The sequence below is a fragment of the Haliotis rubra genome, unplaced genomic scaffold (genome assembly GCF_003918875.1).
Source record: "Haliotis rubra isolate DU_JTF1 unplaced genomic scaffold, ASM391887v1 Scf451, whole genome shotgun sequence".
Lineage (NCBI taxonomy): Eukaryota > Metazoa > Mollusca > Gastropoda > Lepetellida > Haliotidae > Haliotis > Haliotis rubra.
In genome coordinates this window covers 821,391-837,791 of record NW_025767137.1, presented here as the reverse complement: position 1 = coordinate 837,791, position 16,401 = coordinate 821,391, and the positions used below count along the sequence as shown (strand labels likewise).

Here is a 16,401-nt window from a genome sequence, read left to right as displayed (position 1 = left end):
CTAAGGGTCTTAAGTAATCCGCTGCTTGTCTCTGTCCTTGAAATCACAGTGTGAAATCACTGATCAATGTAGACAGACAAAATATTTTTGTATGTTTGTTTTCAGACATGGAGACCACATGCCGCACAAGACTTAAATCCAGCTGCCATCTTGCCTTACAAAGAGGCAAATTTTTTACGCCTATGTTGAAGATAACAATGATCAGGGCAAGCCGGTGATGGGGTATAGCCGTTTTAAGGAGCTCTGGAGAGAGTTCTTCTCATCCGTGAAAATACTGAAGGTAAGTAGGGTATACCAAGTACCAAGTTGTCAACATGTATTTGTTTCATGTTACTACAATTATATAAACTACTGTGATACCCCTGTAATTTTTCAGTACAGTGTTCTCACAACAAGTGTTATGAATAAATACAAAATCATGATGATGTTGAAATTGTTTACATCTGTTCCAGTCAAAGGATTTCACACAATGCTCTCTATGCATCGTGTATAGAGATGCACTACAAAGAAAGAACTTGGCAAAGGAAGAAGTCATGGCCTTGAAAGAAGCAAAACAGGGACACTTAGCTTTGCAAAGGTTTGTTATTTCTGTAATAATGAATGAAGTTAATGAAAATGTAGTTTGAAAAATGGATTTTGCATCACGAGATATTAAACATGAGAAAATAATATTAGCAACTCACAAAAGGGCCACTCACTGCTTTGTGGTTGTTTACAGGTTCAGTGTATGTATGTAAGTATATTGTTTTCCTATTTTAAATGTTTTGTGTTTGCAGGCTACTTCGAGAGAAGTATTATAAACATGGGGACAAGGCAAAGAGGTCATCATCCAAGTATGTGTCCCTCATCATTGACAACATGGACCAAAACAAGACAAACCTTCCTGTATTTCCAGAACAATCAAAGGTACACATGTGTGATGATTACATATTGAATCACAGGTTCCTTAAACCATTGAACAGTTGAAACTCATATTTCAAAAGCTGAATATAATGAATTTGTCCTAATTCATGTACTTATCTTGTGTAATGAATGTTGATATATTTTCCTGAAGATTTTTGACAGGTATTAATTAAAATTCAATAATGTTCAAACATTTCAGATTGATGGCAGCCTTGCACATGTCAAGCACCACGTGACAGGTGTTGTGGATCATGGAAACCGAGCAGCCCATGCTGTTGTCTGGAATACATGTATTCCAGGCGATGCAAATGTAACTTGTACAGTGCTTCTGTATGTCCTCAGTAGAATTGCACAGGTAATACTACTATATATATTCAATATGAGTCATTGCCTAATTAATCACGAAACATTAAGTTCATTTGTTTCAAATTTGTTCCTGCACAAATGCTATGAAATAGTATTTAATTCATTTACTAAAAACTACTATTTCAGCTGAACCATGGGCATCTACCAGAAACGCTGTATTTACAAGCAGACAATTCGCCAAAAGATAACAAGAACAAGACCGTACTGTATTTTTTGGCATTGTTAGTCAAATTGAAAATCTTCAAAAAGGTATGTGTTTGCAACATATTTACATTAACAGTGTGGGAATGCATGCAATTGAGGTCATTAAGAGGATCTTTAACATTCTTTATTATAATCTCAGGATATTGAAATAATCCAACAATTGAATGTGTGTTTTAATAGTGATACTCTTTTCCAGGTGAAACTTTCATTTCTCATGGTGGGCCACACACATGAAGATGTGGACCAGCTGTTCAGCGTGTTTGCAAGGGAGCTGAGACAGAAACCTGCTGCAACACGTGATGCTCTCCTGCAAGTCCTTGCCAGCAGTAATGACCCAAAGCCCACTGCTACTGTACTGGATGGTGTTTGGGACATGAGGCAGTTGTTTATCAACTGTGATTCACCTAAAGGACACAAGGAGGCACATGTGTTTGTGTTCAGAATGGAGGGGTCCTCGGTCTCCATGCTTTATAAAGATTGGCCTCTGGAAAGTGAAACCTACAGAAAGGTGTCATTGGATTTCAAGGTTGACCTGTCAACACTCACACCTGTCACTCTGGACAAGGAAAAGGTAGATGACACCTGTAAAGCCATGGGGAGAGACTTGGGCAAATGGGTGTCATCTACCAGGCTGTCTGAAGAGGAAGGCTTGTGGTGGGTGTCCTACATTAGAAAGATGGGGGACATTCACACTCTGGCCATCAAGCTGTCTGACTTCAAGCCCTTCATGCCTGCCCCAAGGGAAGAGAACACCCTCCCAAGAAATGTACAAGAGGCAATAGAGCGAAGCAATGAAAAAATGCAGAGGCAATCAAAGGTATTTTCATTGAGTTCCAATTGTTAACAAAATGTTATATTGTCATCTGTTATACAGCGTTAGAGAGCATTGAATGTATAAAACATCCAGACATCAAGATGAATACCGATTTAAGCTGTTACTGTTTTTCACTTATCTTTGTATGTCAGTTCTTATTATCCTTTCCTTTTCCTTTTCAGGTATCACTTACAAAGCACAGAAGACAAGCCTCAGCGGAACTCTGAGATGGTGGCCTGATTGTAACACTGATGTAAATATGTATATGCGATGTATATATATGCACTGAACATTTTCTTTGTATAATCACAAGCTAAATTTGCTTTTGCCTCACTGTCAATCGCTTGCACAAATTAAATTGAAGTAGATTTTGGAAACGATTTGGACTTTGGTCTCAAAAAGGAGGGGTGGGTTTTGTTTCTATGTCACAAGTAGAAAACTTTTCAATATCTTTCAGCAGAGCTTAGCAGATGTATGAGTCATACAGACATAGCTATTTGCAGATTTTTGGCATTTTTATTTTTCCTGGCTCCTTGGAAACGATTCAGAGTTAGTTTCATAAGGGAGGGGTGGGTTTCAACTTGAAAACCTTTCATTATCTTTCTGCAAGACTTGGCAGACATATCAAACAGATCTTGAAGTGGTGCCTTTTTCTATTTGCAGATTTTTGGCATTTATATTTCTCATGATTTCCATGGAAGCGATTTGGACTTAGTCTAAAAAAATCAAGCTGGACTTTAAGTAACTGCCAGATGATTTGTTCTTTCAAATATGTGGGGGCCGGGGGGATTGTGTCATCTTCTGATGGTTCTTGTTGGAATAGTTGTTAAGTCTGATATCGATTATTCTCCTTGTAAATATCCCTGTCTAGGTAACAATAGGTACAAAACATAATGGTCCCCTGTCATGGTTAGAAAGTTCCTTCTTTTCTTGGAATTATCATGTGTTTTGATGTACTTATTGATCAAATTGTGTTATAATTGAGGTATAAATTGAATATGTGATTGATGTAATGGTTTGAATGCAACTTGAAAGAACTAATTATCACAAAAAGTTATTTAGTTTTAAGATATACACATCTTATAGGTCTCTTTTGTAACACAGTATTGTCAAAATTGTCACAGATACAATTCTACTTTCATCCATTCTTTCGATGACATTAAACATTTGCTATAATCTTGTTTGGATATTCAGATCTAGAATAATGATGAAATAACTGAGAAATTTGTGTTGGTTGAAACTTATTTTGAAGATGTCACAATAATACCGACATCTGCACAAGAAATCTTTGTAGTTTTTATGTGGTATGTCCCTCACCTCACCTATATTTCATTATTTACATGTTATTCTTGTTATAATTTGTCAAAGTTTTAATTTTTTTGTTCTTTTGTTACAACCAGACTGCCATAAACAAAACCAAATACACCAAAGTGTATGTTTTTCTGTTTGGAATATATATATATATATATATATTTGTATATGTACAGCATGTGTAACTGTAATGTGGTGTATGGCATTTATGAAACAATACATGCAGTTATGTTATATGACCTTGTTTGTGTTATTTTCCCACTGTCTGATGTTAAATCTGCTTTCTATGATAGTATATCTCATCTTGATTGAATTGTTGGATTTCACCAAGTATTCTTATATTTGGCTGGCCTCATGAAAAGGCTGTTACATTTTTGAAAGTCACATTTACTTGCACACTGCAATTAGATAATTTCAAAGTAAAATCTCACAAAGAGCAATTCATTTAGATAATTTTAAGGTGTGTTGGTGTACAATAATGAAGGCTCTGCTTAATATGGTTTCAAGGATTATACATCTGCCATATACAATTCAGTGTTCCATTGTCCAGTTAGGGTACTTATAGAAGCAACAGAGGCACACAGACCATATTATAAATCTTTTCTACCAGAAATTTCTGCAGAAAAAAAATTCTGCCAGAAATTCTGCCAGAAATTTCTGCAGGAAAAAAGAAAATCTGCCAGAAATTTCTGCAGAAATGCATTTTCAGAGCCAATTTGTGAGCTTATGAACATATGAACACACTTGCACATTATATTTTTGGATTCATCTCCTTGAGATCTTTCCAATGATATAAAAAATGTTTTTGTAGCATGCTTCCTTCTGTGTGTCAAGTTAGGACTGGCTGGCCATTCCTAAGTTGTCCTGCCCGGCCTTCGAGGGTGGAGTGTTTTAACTAACAGACTAAAGTGACTGTTTCAAATCGAATTGGTGTGGTACAAACACGTTTACAATCATATTTAGAGTAGTGAGTGAGTGAGTTAAATTTTAACATCATATCGGTATTTTGAGTAGTTATTATTGGCAGATGGACACTGATGCTGCATCGTCTGTTTGTTTGTTGTTTGTTTGGCATGAAGACATTCTATATACAAGCCATGATCAGCCATTTTTAACCTCGCGACATCAGGTAACATGGCTGGGATCCTGACTTGCGAAGAGCACAAAGAAAACCAGTCATAGCGTTAACATCACGCGAGGCTATGACGATCTCGCGAGATTTATGACGTCGCTATGACGACAGTTTCACTATTGATACCGCCATTTTGTCGCTATCACACATTGCCGTCACACTGCCAGTTTTCTTCACCGTTTGCCTCGCAGTTCGCTCATCTCCAGATACTATCACCATGACTTCGTACACTCAAGGTAGTTCTTTATTTCTACTTAAGTTAGTGCTGTCCCTTTGCTTTCTGTTATGACTTATTTACTTAATTCAACATGAAGTAGGAAACTGTGGCCGGCTGGTGTCATCAAGGATGACTATTTGTGAATTGCTAATATGTTTTTCACGTTAACTGAGGCCTTTTAAGCTTCCAAACGAAACAGGGAAAAACAACGCATCCACGAGTTAACGGTATATTGGATTTAGCACCTACACCCTGTGAGATTTACAAGTCAATCAGTGTCTAAAGCTGACAATGGTTTCAAATATGAATGTCAAGTAGTCTGGGATTATCCCTTCTGATATAGATTTAGGGTCACGGAGTAGCTTTGAAGCTAAGGCCACTATGTTTGACCAACAAATGCCAGCAGTGCAGCTAAATTCTTTGAGATTCGTTTGTCACCCCAAACTGTTAAGGCCATATCCATGATACTTTACTAGCCCCTTTTAAAATCCTGTTATAACCCAGTTGTTCTGATCTAAACTGGACAAACAATGTTTTCAAACCCCCATTCTTCTTCCGACAAACATGTAATGTTGTCGGATCACCGGTTTTCGGACGTCATGCGTCTTCTGACGGCCGTGCTAACTCGGGCTGTATGGAGGGGTGTTGCCTCGCAGAGACATTTTGAACTCTTGAAAGATGGCTTGCGTTAATGATAAAAGTTTGTGACAATTGTTTATGTGATAACCGAGACATCAAAGCATGTTCTTAGGTGTCCGAAAACCCACAGCACAACGATAAGTAAGGCGTTTATGTACACAATTGGTGCTTATTGAGGTTCCCTAGAACTTAACCAACATTAACTAACCCACTGCCATACGAATTCTAAATTTTTTCACAATTGAAGTGATAAAATTGTTTTCAGAAAAAGCACACAGTTGGTGATTACAAAGGTTCCATTATACTATTTCAAAATATTATTTTATTGAAATATCGTTTGAAGTGGTTAGTTCTAAGCTACTTCTACTACATACGATCAGGAGCAGATTCACTAACTATATATGATGTGATTGCATAGGTTCTACCTAACTGACAACATCATAAGTTTCAATATTTTAATTCAAACATTTTAACAGGTTACTTGTGTACAATAATGTGCACTTACAATAATTACAACTTACCCATTTTGGTGGTGTCTCAACTAATGAAGAGTTTGGGTTTAATGAAGACGTTAGTTTTAATACAGTTGGGTCGAGGTTCTTGTATTTATACTTGCATAACTTTCATTCCTTCTTCCGACAGCTCTCGACCTCGTGATCAGGTTCCCTTTGAACTTTGACATCTGGGCCCCTCCTTGCCAAGTGGGTGTCTTAGGGAATCAGTCATTTTGTAAACCTGAAATTGTGTGTCTTGTATTCATGAATGTATCCACTTTATCTGTTACTAGCATAACTCTCACTAATAATTTGAACACTAATGAGCAGTAATAACCACATATGTAAAACGCTAACATTCTTCTCAAATCATGATTATATTTTTAGCAAATCCATCTAACAACTTTCCTCCTCTTGTTCCACTTCCACCTTCTGTCACTCTCTTCATGTCCTTCTCTCCCTCCCTCTCAGCGTCCTACTGGGAGATACATGACCATCCTTGAGCCCCTGTCTGAGCTGCCCGTCCCTCCCACCTCCCTCCCTGCCCCTCTCTCTACCCCTGTCCTCCGTGATGCCCCTCACTTCGTCGATATCAACCTCGATGATGACGACACCCCGACCCAGTCCCCAGTTCGAATCTTCCTGTCACGTGTGTATGGATTCTTGAGGAGAGTGTTCCGTGTCAAGATGTATGCTTAGATTGACATCTTGCTACCAATTAGATTCTAAAGGAGATTGTGCCATGTCAAGATGGACGCTTAGAGTGACATCTTGCTACCTCTTTGATTCTTAAAGAAATTATTCTGTGTCAAGATGGATGCTTATAGTGACATTTTCATACCTGTTGGATTCTTGAGGAGACTGTTCCATGTCAAGATGGACGCTCATAGTGACATCTTTCACCTTTTGGATATTGTGTCATATATTAATTATTTACATCGAATCATAGATACAAAATGTTTGGTGACTTTTTGCATTTTTGGACCTTTTCAACACTATTTATACTTTTCGGACCTTTCGGACATTTTGCGGGTTTGGCTTTTTTTTAGAAATGTAGAGTGTACGTGTTATACTTTGAAAAAACGTTTAGTTTTTACTTGAACATTTTGGCTTTTTCAGACAAGATTCAACCTCAGTTTTTACTTTAATCTGTACTGATTAAAAGTATCTTAATTTCCTAGCTGTTTGTGTTTTCTGTTGTTACATAGCACACGACATCTGTTTATTGTCAGCCATCTTGCAGAAATACCATACACCATCATGGATGGTTTATTTAGTCGTGGGCGAGTTAGTGAGTGAGTGTTGTGTTAATGTTGTGCAGCAGTGTTCCAGCTTTCTTTCACTTGAGTCTGGACCAGTGGTTGACTACATCAACAACGACAAGTGACGTCAGAACATGTCTGCCCAACGGTTTTGAGTGGGGTGTGTCATGGTGTTCCCTGTTGTTCTGTCCACGCCATTTCATTTTGACTGAGTTAGCTATTCTCGAGACCAGTTTTATCAAACTTACCACACATAACATACAAAATCTCTATTTCACTTTCATGCACCACCTCATTAATGTGTCAGTAGTTTTGTCCATGTCAGGTAATTTTTTGCCCTGCGCTAAAGTATGTTTAACTGACATCATGCAGTAATAATGGCGCATGTCCATAATAATTCCACAGTTTGTTTAGAGAGATCATCCGTGTCACCTGATAGTGAATCTTAAACACCTGCATTGGATATAATCTGAATGGTATAATGAACTTTGCTCTTCTTTGAGATTTCTAACAATGATTTTTCCTTCTTTCCACAGATAGAAGATAAGTGTCGCCTGTCTCGTAACAGATCACCGAACATCTGTAGTCAAAGAGTATCTCTCCAGCTGATGTGTATCACGCCTGTTATAAACATGTTACAGTGAAACATTGTAATAAAATTATAAAGCTGAACTTGAGTGTTATTCATATATAGTTCACTTCAAAATACGTGGTGTAGTCTTAATGTGCATGAGTGAGTGGATCTAAGCCGCTTTCGACACCGGCTTGTGTGTTAGCGTTAGTCATCATTGTGAAAGTGATAAACTGATGCAGTAATTGACACGGGTATGGTACTGGTTTGGTTAACCCAACACTCAGCAATATTCCAGTTATATGGCGGCTGTCTGTACATAAGTCTGGACCAGACAACCCTGTGATCAACAGCATGAGCATCGATGTGCACAATTGGGATACGATGACATGTGTCAACTAAGTCAGCGAGCCTGACCACCCGATCTTGTTAGTCGCCTCTTACAACAAGCATGGGTTACTGAAAATCAATTCTAACCCGGATCTCCACTCGAGGCAAATCTGGCATTTCGGCACCAGACATCTGAACGCGTTGTATCCTTGGTTGGTGTCTTAAACACCAGTGGAAGGAAGGTGCTCAGCAATCGTTTCGAACCCTTCCTACTCAACTCGATTGACCTGTTCAGAAATTAGACAGACGGGTGTAGTGATGGCTCCCGAAACAAAGCTCGTGAGTGAGTGAGTGAGTTTAGTTTTACGCCGCACTCAGCAATATTCCAGCTATATGGCGGCGGTCTGTAAATAAAAGAGGCTGGACCAGAAAATGCATCGATCTGCGCAATTGGGAACCGATGACGTGTCAACCAAGTCAGCGAGCCTGACCACCCGATCCTGTTAGTCGCCTCTTACAACAAGCATAGTCGCCTTATGTGGCAAGCATGTGTCGCTGAAGACCTATTCTACCCCGGATCTTCACGGGTCACAAAGCTCTAGAGGGGACATGGTATTGGGAGACATGTCACCCGTCCTGGCTGTAGGCAGACACAATGGCGATCAGGGAAGACCCACAACCAAAGTGGAGGGAAATAACATAGAATGAAGATACGAGAAAATAGTAATGAAAATAGATAGAGTAATCGTTTTGGGGTGGCTCGGTGATGGTGTTAGACTAATGCTTAGTCTATAAATATATATAAGTTTGAAAGTAACAAACAAGCCTATTTAAATTGAAAAGGAGCCCCAGGGAGACCAGAGATTCCTGAACCTGAGGAAATCTAGACTTGCTTTATTTTGGGCTTTAGCACTGCAAAGAGGGCTAGGCTGTAGGGAAAATAATGTGGTTCGGGGACTGTGAGACGACTATGATGGTGTGGGTGGGATCACTTTGACTGTCACAACACCATGACATGTTATACACAGACGTGTCACTGCGCAGTACTACCGTGACCAAGTGCTGGAGGCTTGTTGGTGTCATATGTTCGCCGACGTCGTTTGTGTTTCAGGATGACAACTCGAGAGCACAGAGGCCTCCAATTCTTACTGAGGTCCTCCAACAGGAGAACATAACCTCCTTTAAAAACATGGCCAGCACTAGACTTGTCACCTGTCGAACATGTTCGGGGTATTCTTGGACGGCGCTTACGTCACTGTCGACAACCACTGACCAATATGAACGAACCTGGCACTACTCTGCAGACAGAATGGGATGGGAGGAACCAACGTGACACTGGACGTTTGAGTAGGGGTATGCCTGATTGAATCCGGGATTGTCTTGAGAATGGAGACGGATTCACACGATACTAATAAGTTTGTCTTTTCATGGTAAATGGCATGACAGACACTTACTGCAGGGTGCTTTGGTCAATCATCTAACAAAATCTATTGTCATCTGACTGATGTTTAACGACTAATGCTAATCTCAGTCAAGATGTCCCTCTGACACTATTTATCTCTTTAAGGTATTAAATACCAGTAGTTTCGTTGACTACCCCCTACTTTTTTAAATGGTATAGGTGAACAAATAGAAAGAGCACACCTATTGGTGTGTCGTGATGTTAGTCTTGCTTAATTATTTTGTTTTTATTTGCATATCGATTCTTGTAATGAATATTTTACGAAAACACTTTGTCTCTCCGTTTGTATTGAAAATATTTTTAAAAAAGGCGTCGCAGGTTCAGGCCTTAGTCTTGCCAAGCAGACAAAATAACGGACGGAGACCCTCGTTGGTGTAAAACATCCCGTTTATTGACTGTTAATTATACAACATTAGTAAGATGTTGTGTCAGCCATGCATGAGTGATGGCTGACGGATGACAATTGAATGTGAATCAATCAGGCATATTAATAATTATTCAATTGATAATCAAATAGTGCAGTGGCATACGTTATAATTATGATAACAATTGAATAATGTTGATTGTTTACATGATGACCTCACATACAGGTGATGCATCATATTATTGCTAAAAATATAGACAGTTGGTGTTGATAATAAAAGGTGTATAAAATATATTATAATTATACTTTCACAAACTGTCTTACGTGCTAGTGCTTAAGTAAGTAAGTGATACGCGATAGATATGTTTACTTTATGCGCGATCGGTAACAATATGTTTACTAACTTAAGATACTTAACTGATAATAATTAGATATTTAGCACTATGAAATAGAGAAAGGATATAGAGAGGGTGCTTACCTGTGAATTATACAACATTAGTAAGATGTTGTGTCAGCCATACATGTGTGATGGCTGACGGATGACAAATTGAATGTGAATTCAAATTGTCATACGTCACAAGTGTAGAAAGCCCGTGCTTTTGGTGGTGAGCCAAATACGGGTAGCACGTACAACTCCTATATCAAACAGTGGAGAAGCAGCCTTCTGATGGAAAGATAGAGAAATAAAAGGCTGTCGGCGACAAAGGTTTATCCATATCTAGGTGTATTCTTGTCAACATTGAAAACGATAAACTGACGTTCATTCACAAAGGGAGCTAACCTCCATTCGCTTTGTAGGAAATTAGTTTGTCTTGGGGTGATTCTAAGTGGTTCGAGTGAGTGAGTTTTGTTTATCACTGCTTTCAACATGACGTCAGTATATCACAGCGTGTCATCTGGACCTGGGTCAAATATCATCGCCAGAATGGAACAGTTGACATAAGCGCCTCTGTATAATTCGTTCTTGACATTTCTCAGAGGCGGTGGGGGTAGAACGAGAAATCCAGTGATTGACAACATGGGCATCGAGTCAGCCTGGTCATCCCATTCCGTCAGTCGCCTACTACGACAAAGCGAGGGAGCAAAATATATTTAACTGTTTGACATAAGGCAAACTACACTACCTTCAGTAATGTATTTATGCAAAGGTACAAAAACATAATTCCAGAATGTAAAAACCCAGAGTGCCGTTATGCAGAGCGAGTTTAGTGGTGATGTGACCATAACTCCCATGCCTTATTATTGACTAAAGTCGGTGATGCATCATATTATTGCTAAAAATATAGACAGTTGGTGTTGATAATAAAAGGTGTATAAAATATATTATAATTATACTTTCACAAACTGTCTTACGTGCTAGTGCTTAAGTAAGTAAGTGATACGCGATAGATATGTTTACTTTATGCGCGATCGGTAACAATATGTTTACTAACTTAAGATACTTAACTGATAATAATTAGATATTTAGCACTATGAAATAGAGAAAGGATATAGAGAGGGTGCTTACCTGTGAATTATACAACATTAGTAAGATGTTGTGTCAGCCATGTATGTGTGATGGCTGACGGATGACAATTGAATGTGAATTCAAATTGTCATACGTCACAGGTGTAGAAGCCCGTGCTTTTGGTGGTGAGCCAAATACGGGTAGCACGTACAACTCCCTATATCAGACAGTGGAGAAGCAGCCTTCTGATGGAAAGATAGAGAAATAAAAGGCTGTCGGCGACAAAGGTTTATCCATATCTAGGTGTATTCTTGTCAACATTGAAAACGATAAACTGACGTTCATTCACAAAGGGAGCTAACCTCCATTCGCTTTGTAGGAAATTAGTTTGTCTTGGGGTGATTCTAAGTGGTTCGAGTGAGTGAGTTTTGTTTATCACTGCTTTCAACATGACGTCAGTATATCACAGCGTGTCATCTGGACCTGGGTCAAATATCATCGCCAGAATGGAACAGTTGACATAAGCGCCTCTGTATAATTCGTTCTTGACATTTCTCAGAGGCGGTGGGGGTAGCCTAGTGGTTAAAGCATTAGCCCATCACGCCAAAGACCCGGGTTCGATTCCCCACATGGGTACAATGTGTGACGCCCATTTCTGGTGTCCTCCGTCGTGATATTGCTGGAATATTGCTAAAAGTGGCGTTAAACCCAACTCGCCCACTCACTCTTAAAATTTCTTGTGTCAGGCCTCTGAAGCGCCAGTAAAATCTGTTAAATTAGTCAAACAGATTACAGTTAACGCCGCTCTCCCGATGTTCCAGCTTTATAACGGCAGTCTGCAAATGTTTAAATAGACCGAGAAATCCAGTGATTGACAACATGGGCATCGAGTCAGCCTGGTCATCCCATTCCGTCAGTCGCCTACTACGACAAAGCGAGGGAGCAAAATATATTTAACTGTTTGACATAAGGCAAAATACACTACCTTCAGTAATGTATTTATGCAAAGGTACAAAAACATAATTCCAGAATGTAAAAACCCAGAGTGCCGTTATACAGAGCGAGTTTAGTGGTGATGTGACCATAACTCCCATGCCTTATTATTGACTAAAGTCGTAGTCGGTTGTTTGTGTGAGTGAGTAAGATTTTACGCCACTATTTGCAATATTCCAGCAATATCATGGCGATGACACAAGAAATGGGCTTCACACATTGTACCCATGTGGGGAATCGAACCCGGGTCTTCGGCGTGACGAGCCAACACTTTAACCACTAGGCCCCTAAGGTGGTTTGTACAATGACAGACAGGTTGCCTCTTGTTATCACCGTATTACGAAACATTTGAGTTAGGTTCTAAGTAATTTACCTACTTCAATCAAGTCCAGTTAGTTTGTCTTTGTCCACGTATTGAGAAACATTTATGAGCTTGAGTTACATTGTCTGAGAAAAATCGTGTCTGCATATACTTCGGGAGACGCCTAGTACTGTTTGAACAAAGTCATTTCCTCTTGACTGTTAATAGAAAGCATGTTATACGAGGGTGGAGTGTTTTAACTAACAAACTAAAGTGACTGTTTCAAATCGAATTGGTGTGGTACAAACACGTTTATAATAATATTTAGAGTGGTGAATGAGTGAGTTAAATTTTAACATCATATCGGTATTTTGAGTAGTGACTATAGAGGGCTCCGGCCTTTTCCCGATTACCCACAATGCACCACCAGCCGCCATTTTGGTAGGCGGTCTGTGTCAACAAAGGCTCAGTCGTCCTATTGTTATGCAAATATGCCGACTACCTGTGCCGTTGTTAAGTGTCACAACCGGTCGGGTCGCGATAAGGTTACCTTTTATCGTATCCCAGTTGTCATCAAAGGTCAAGGCGAAGCAACTGAGAGGAAAAGCGAGCGTTGTAGACGACTCTGGCTTGCTGCAATCAACCGGGCGGATGTCGATGAAAAAACATGCAACAAGCTTCGTGTGTGCTCTGATCATTTCATATCAGGTACTTTGTTATACACATTTTTATATATTCAACATACTTTTACATATACAGAGTCGTTCAAAAAGTATTCGGACACTTGACGTAATTTCCATAGACTTACATGTTAATTTAGTGCAGCCTAAATGTTTTTCATGAATTTCATTTTCGTAAGATTCAAGTCAAGTTTTGCACATTTGTGAGGAATCATCTTACCTACAATGACATAATTTCTGTTTAATTTTCCGTTGCTTGTTTATCGAATGGCAACAATTTAATCAACATATGTACAGTAGATATATAATAATACCTCAATGAAATGTATATCAACCGTGTCTGTCCTACAAAGAAAGTTTGACATGGTTTTCACTCTGTAAAGTCTGATGTTTTGGTGTTTTGATTTTATGTATACATCGTAGTTACTTGTGAAATTGTCATAAGTTAACAAAGTTTATGTGGTATGCTGTTTGTTTTCAAATTAGGTCTTTAATCTAACATCTATATCAAAACAATTTGAGTCTCATGCGGAGGTAGATAGTCAAGCTGATTTTGTAACATTATTTTCGATTTTGAAACTTTATCACTGCAACAAAATAATATGAGGTAAATGTTAGTGTTTTAACATTTACTTATGATATTTCAGGTGCAAGAAACAAATATGATGAAACAAACCTAGACTGGGTTCCCTCAACAAGAATCTGGGATATGATGTAAAATCTCCAACGAAGTCGGCGATCCGGCCACGAGAGGTTACAAAACCCGAAAACAGACAATTAAGATGAATGAAGCTGCAATATCTCTTTTGGAACTAAGTGCCTCGGTTTCTGAACCTCCATGTGCAGAGGAAGTTGATGGTGTTGACAGTACAGAAGCAACTGGTACTGAGTTAACAGATGCAGAGATGCTTGAATTTGCAAATGAAAGAATTTCCTCGAGTTGGAATTTGAGAATGCAAGACTGAAAGAGCAGAATGAGTGTTTGCAGAATATTGTACACAAAAATGAAAGCCAATTTACCTGAGGATTTTGAAGATGACAATGATAAAGTGAAATATTACATTAGGTTTACCAAGTTTCACAATTCTAATGGCACTGTTCAACCTTCTAGCACCGACATGCATGAAAATGGAAATAGCTCACTGAACAAATTCCAGAAAATAATTCCTGACACTCGTGAGACTGTAACTTAATTTACCAATTACAGATCTCAGCTATCGTTTTGGTGTTTCACTTAACCACAGTGTCAAAGGTTTTCTTAGATACATTTTGCACTTGATGCATGATATCATGGGGCCTCTAGTGCTAGCCAGACAGGGATGAACTTTACGACAATGCCAATGGTTTTTCGAAAACACTTTGGAAAGCAAGTTACCTGGGCATTATTGATTGCTTTGAAATTTTTATTGATCACTCCTCAAATCTGACAGCAAGAGCACAAACTTGGTCCAGCTACAAGCACCACAATACTGCCAAATACTTAATTGCAATTACCCCAATAAGGGTCTGTGAGTTATATTTCCAAAGGATGGGGTGGAAGAACCAGTGACAAGTTTTGACTGCCCACTCAAACTTTCTTGACAATCTCAGCCATGGTGATGTTATTCTAGCTGACAGAGGGTTTGACATTAAAGAATTAGTTGCACTTGTTGGCTGAAGTGAAATATCCTGCATTCATGAGGAGAAAAGCAAATGTGGACCAGAGGTAGAAGGAACAAGGAAAATTGCCAATGTTCGCATACATGTTGAAAGGGTTATTGGAACAGCTCAGGCAGAAGTTCATGATCCTTGGTGCCACCATTCCAATTGACTATCTCATTTCTAAACCTGAAGAAGAGTATGTAATACTGGACAAGATAGTCACAGTTTGTTGTTCACTAACTAATTTGTGCCCCTCTGTTGTACCATTCGACTAACCATCAGCTATTTGCTTGCAGAAGCTCGCTTCTGTAACATTGTCACAGGGCTTGATTAATATTTTAGTAAAGGAAAAAAGGAAAAAAAACAAAAACATGTCTGCAGTTTATCCCAATTAGATAAGAAAACAAATTCTTATTCATGATTGGATAACCCAAGCTGCACTGATGAGCCCTGGGGGCTAAAACATGTTTGAGTGACAAATTCTGCTAACAGTAAAACAAACTGAAGAATTAATGAAAGTGGTTTTACAGAGATCCATGTCTACCATTGTAATGTTTGTTTATATGCAAATGCATGTTATCATGATAATGTAAGAATAAAAGAATATATTAATGTGCTTTGTACTGTCAGATCTTAATCTGGGCTCGATTTAGTGCTTTGTTCCTTGCACTGGTGCAACCTAATATTACTAAGTGCAACATAAGTTATGAGTCTGACTTGCACATGGTGCAAGTACATTTTTGAGAGGTCAATCAACAATAATTCTAACATTATAGGCATTGGTATGTCAGCTCATTATTCTTCTATACTTTGAATAGCTATGGCACTGAAGCATTGCTATTCATAGACACGCGCCTCGGTATGACAGCTTTGTGTGGCTATAGTTTCGTAGGTACTACATCACGGATATATGTTATGTGCACCAAACCTCTGACGTTGCAACTGGAATTTGGCTGGTGCAACTGGGTCTTTATCTTAGGTTGCACCTGGTGCAAGTTGGTTAACATCTCTTAAATCAAGCCCCTGTTAATCATCCCCTATGTAATAAACATGTTTCGCCTCCCCAAGGCTCATCAGTGCAGCTTGGATTTCTCATCAATAAAGACTGAGAAAACTGCAGACATGTTTTGCTTGTTTTTTTCCTTGTGTATAAATAACAACTATAAATTTTCTTGAGTATTCACTTTTTTTTCATTTGCGAATCAGTGTCACTGCTACAGTAATATTTTTGCAAAATATAATTCAGTGTCACTACCAAAACATTTTCTTT

General features: G+C 38.7%; 2 protein-coding genes across 2 annotated transcripts; both read left to right on the top strand.

Annotated features, from left to right (window-relative positions):
* Nucleotides 1–192: 192 nt before the first annotated feature.
* LOC124289914 lies at nt 193–1,822 on the top strand (the record flags this gene model as incomplete). Its single annotated transcript, XM_046726585.1, has 6 exons — nt 193–280; nt 453–577; nt 777–906; nt 1,103–1,258; nt 1,396–1,518; nt 1,670–1,822. Coding segments are annotated over exons 1-6 (750 nt in total), but the record flags the coding sequence as incomplete, so codon positions are not given.
* On the top strand, nt 1,812–2,759 carry LOC124289929. The gene is made up of 2 exons (XM_046726600.1): nt 1,812–2,290; nt 2,470–2,759. The coding sequence occupies exons 1-2, from the start codon at nt 1,847–1,849 to the stop codon at nt 2,512–2,514; spliced, it is 489 nt and encodes a 162-aa protein (XP_046582556.1). The 5' UTR covers nt 1,812–1,846; the 3' UTR covers nt 2,515–2,759.
* The last annotated feature ends 13,642 nt before the right edge of the window (nt 2,760–16,401 follow it).

Bases quoted from the DNA above. Each gene is read 5' to 3' on its own strand.
- LOC124289929 (XM_046726600.1), top strand. From the start codon at position 1,847: ATGAGGCAGTTGTTTATCAACTGTGATTCACCTAAAGGACACAAGGAG. The intron at 2,291-2,469 runs GTATTTTCATTG...TTTCCTTTTCAG, and splicing joins AAATGCAGAGGCAATCAAAG to GTATCACTTACAAAGCACAG.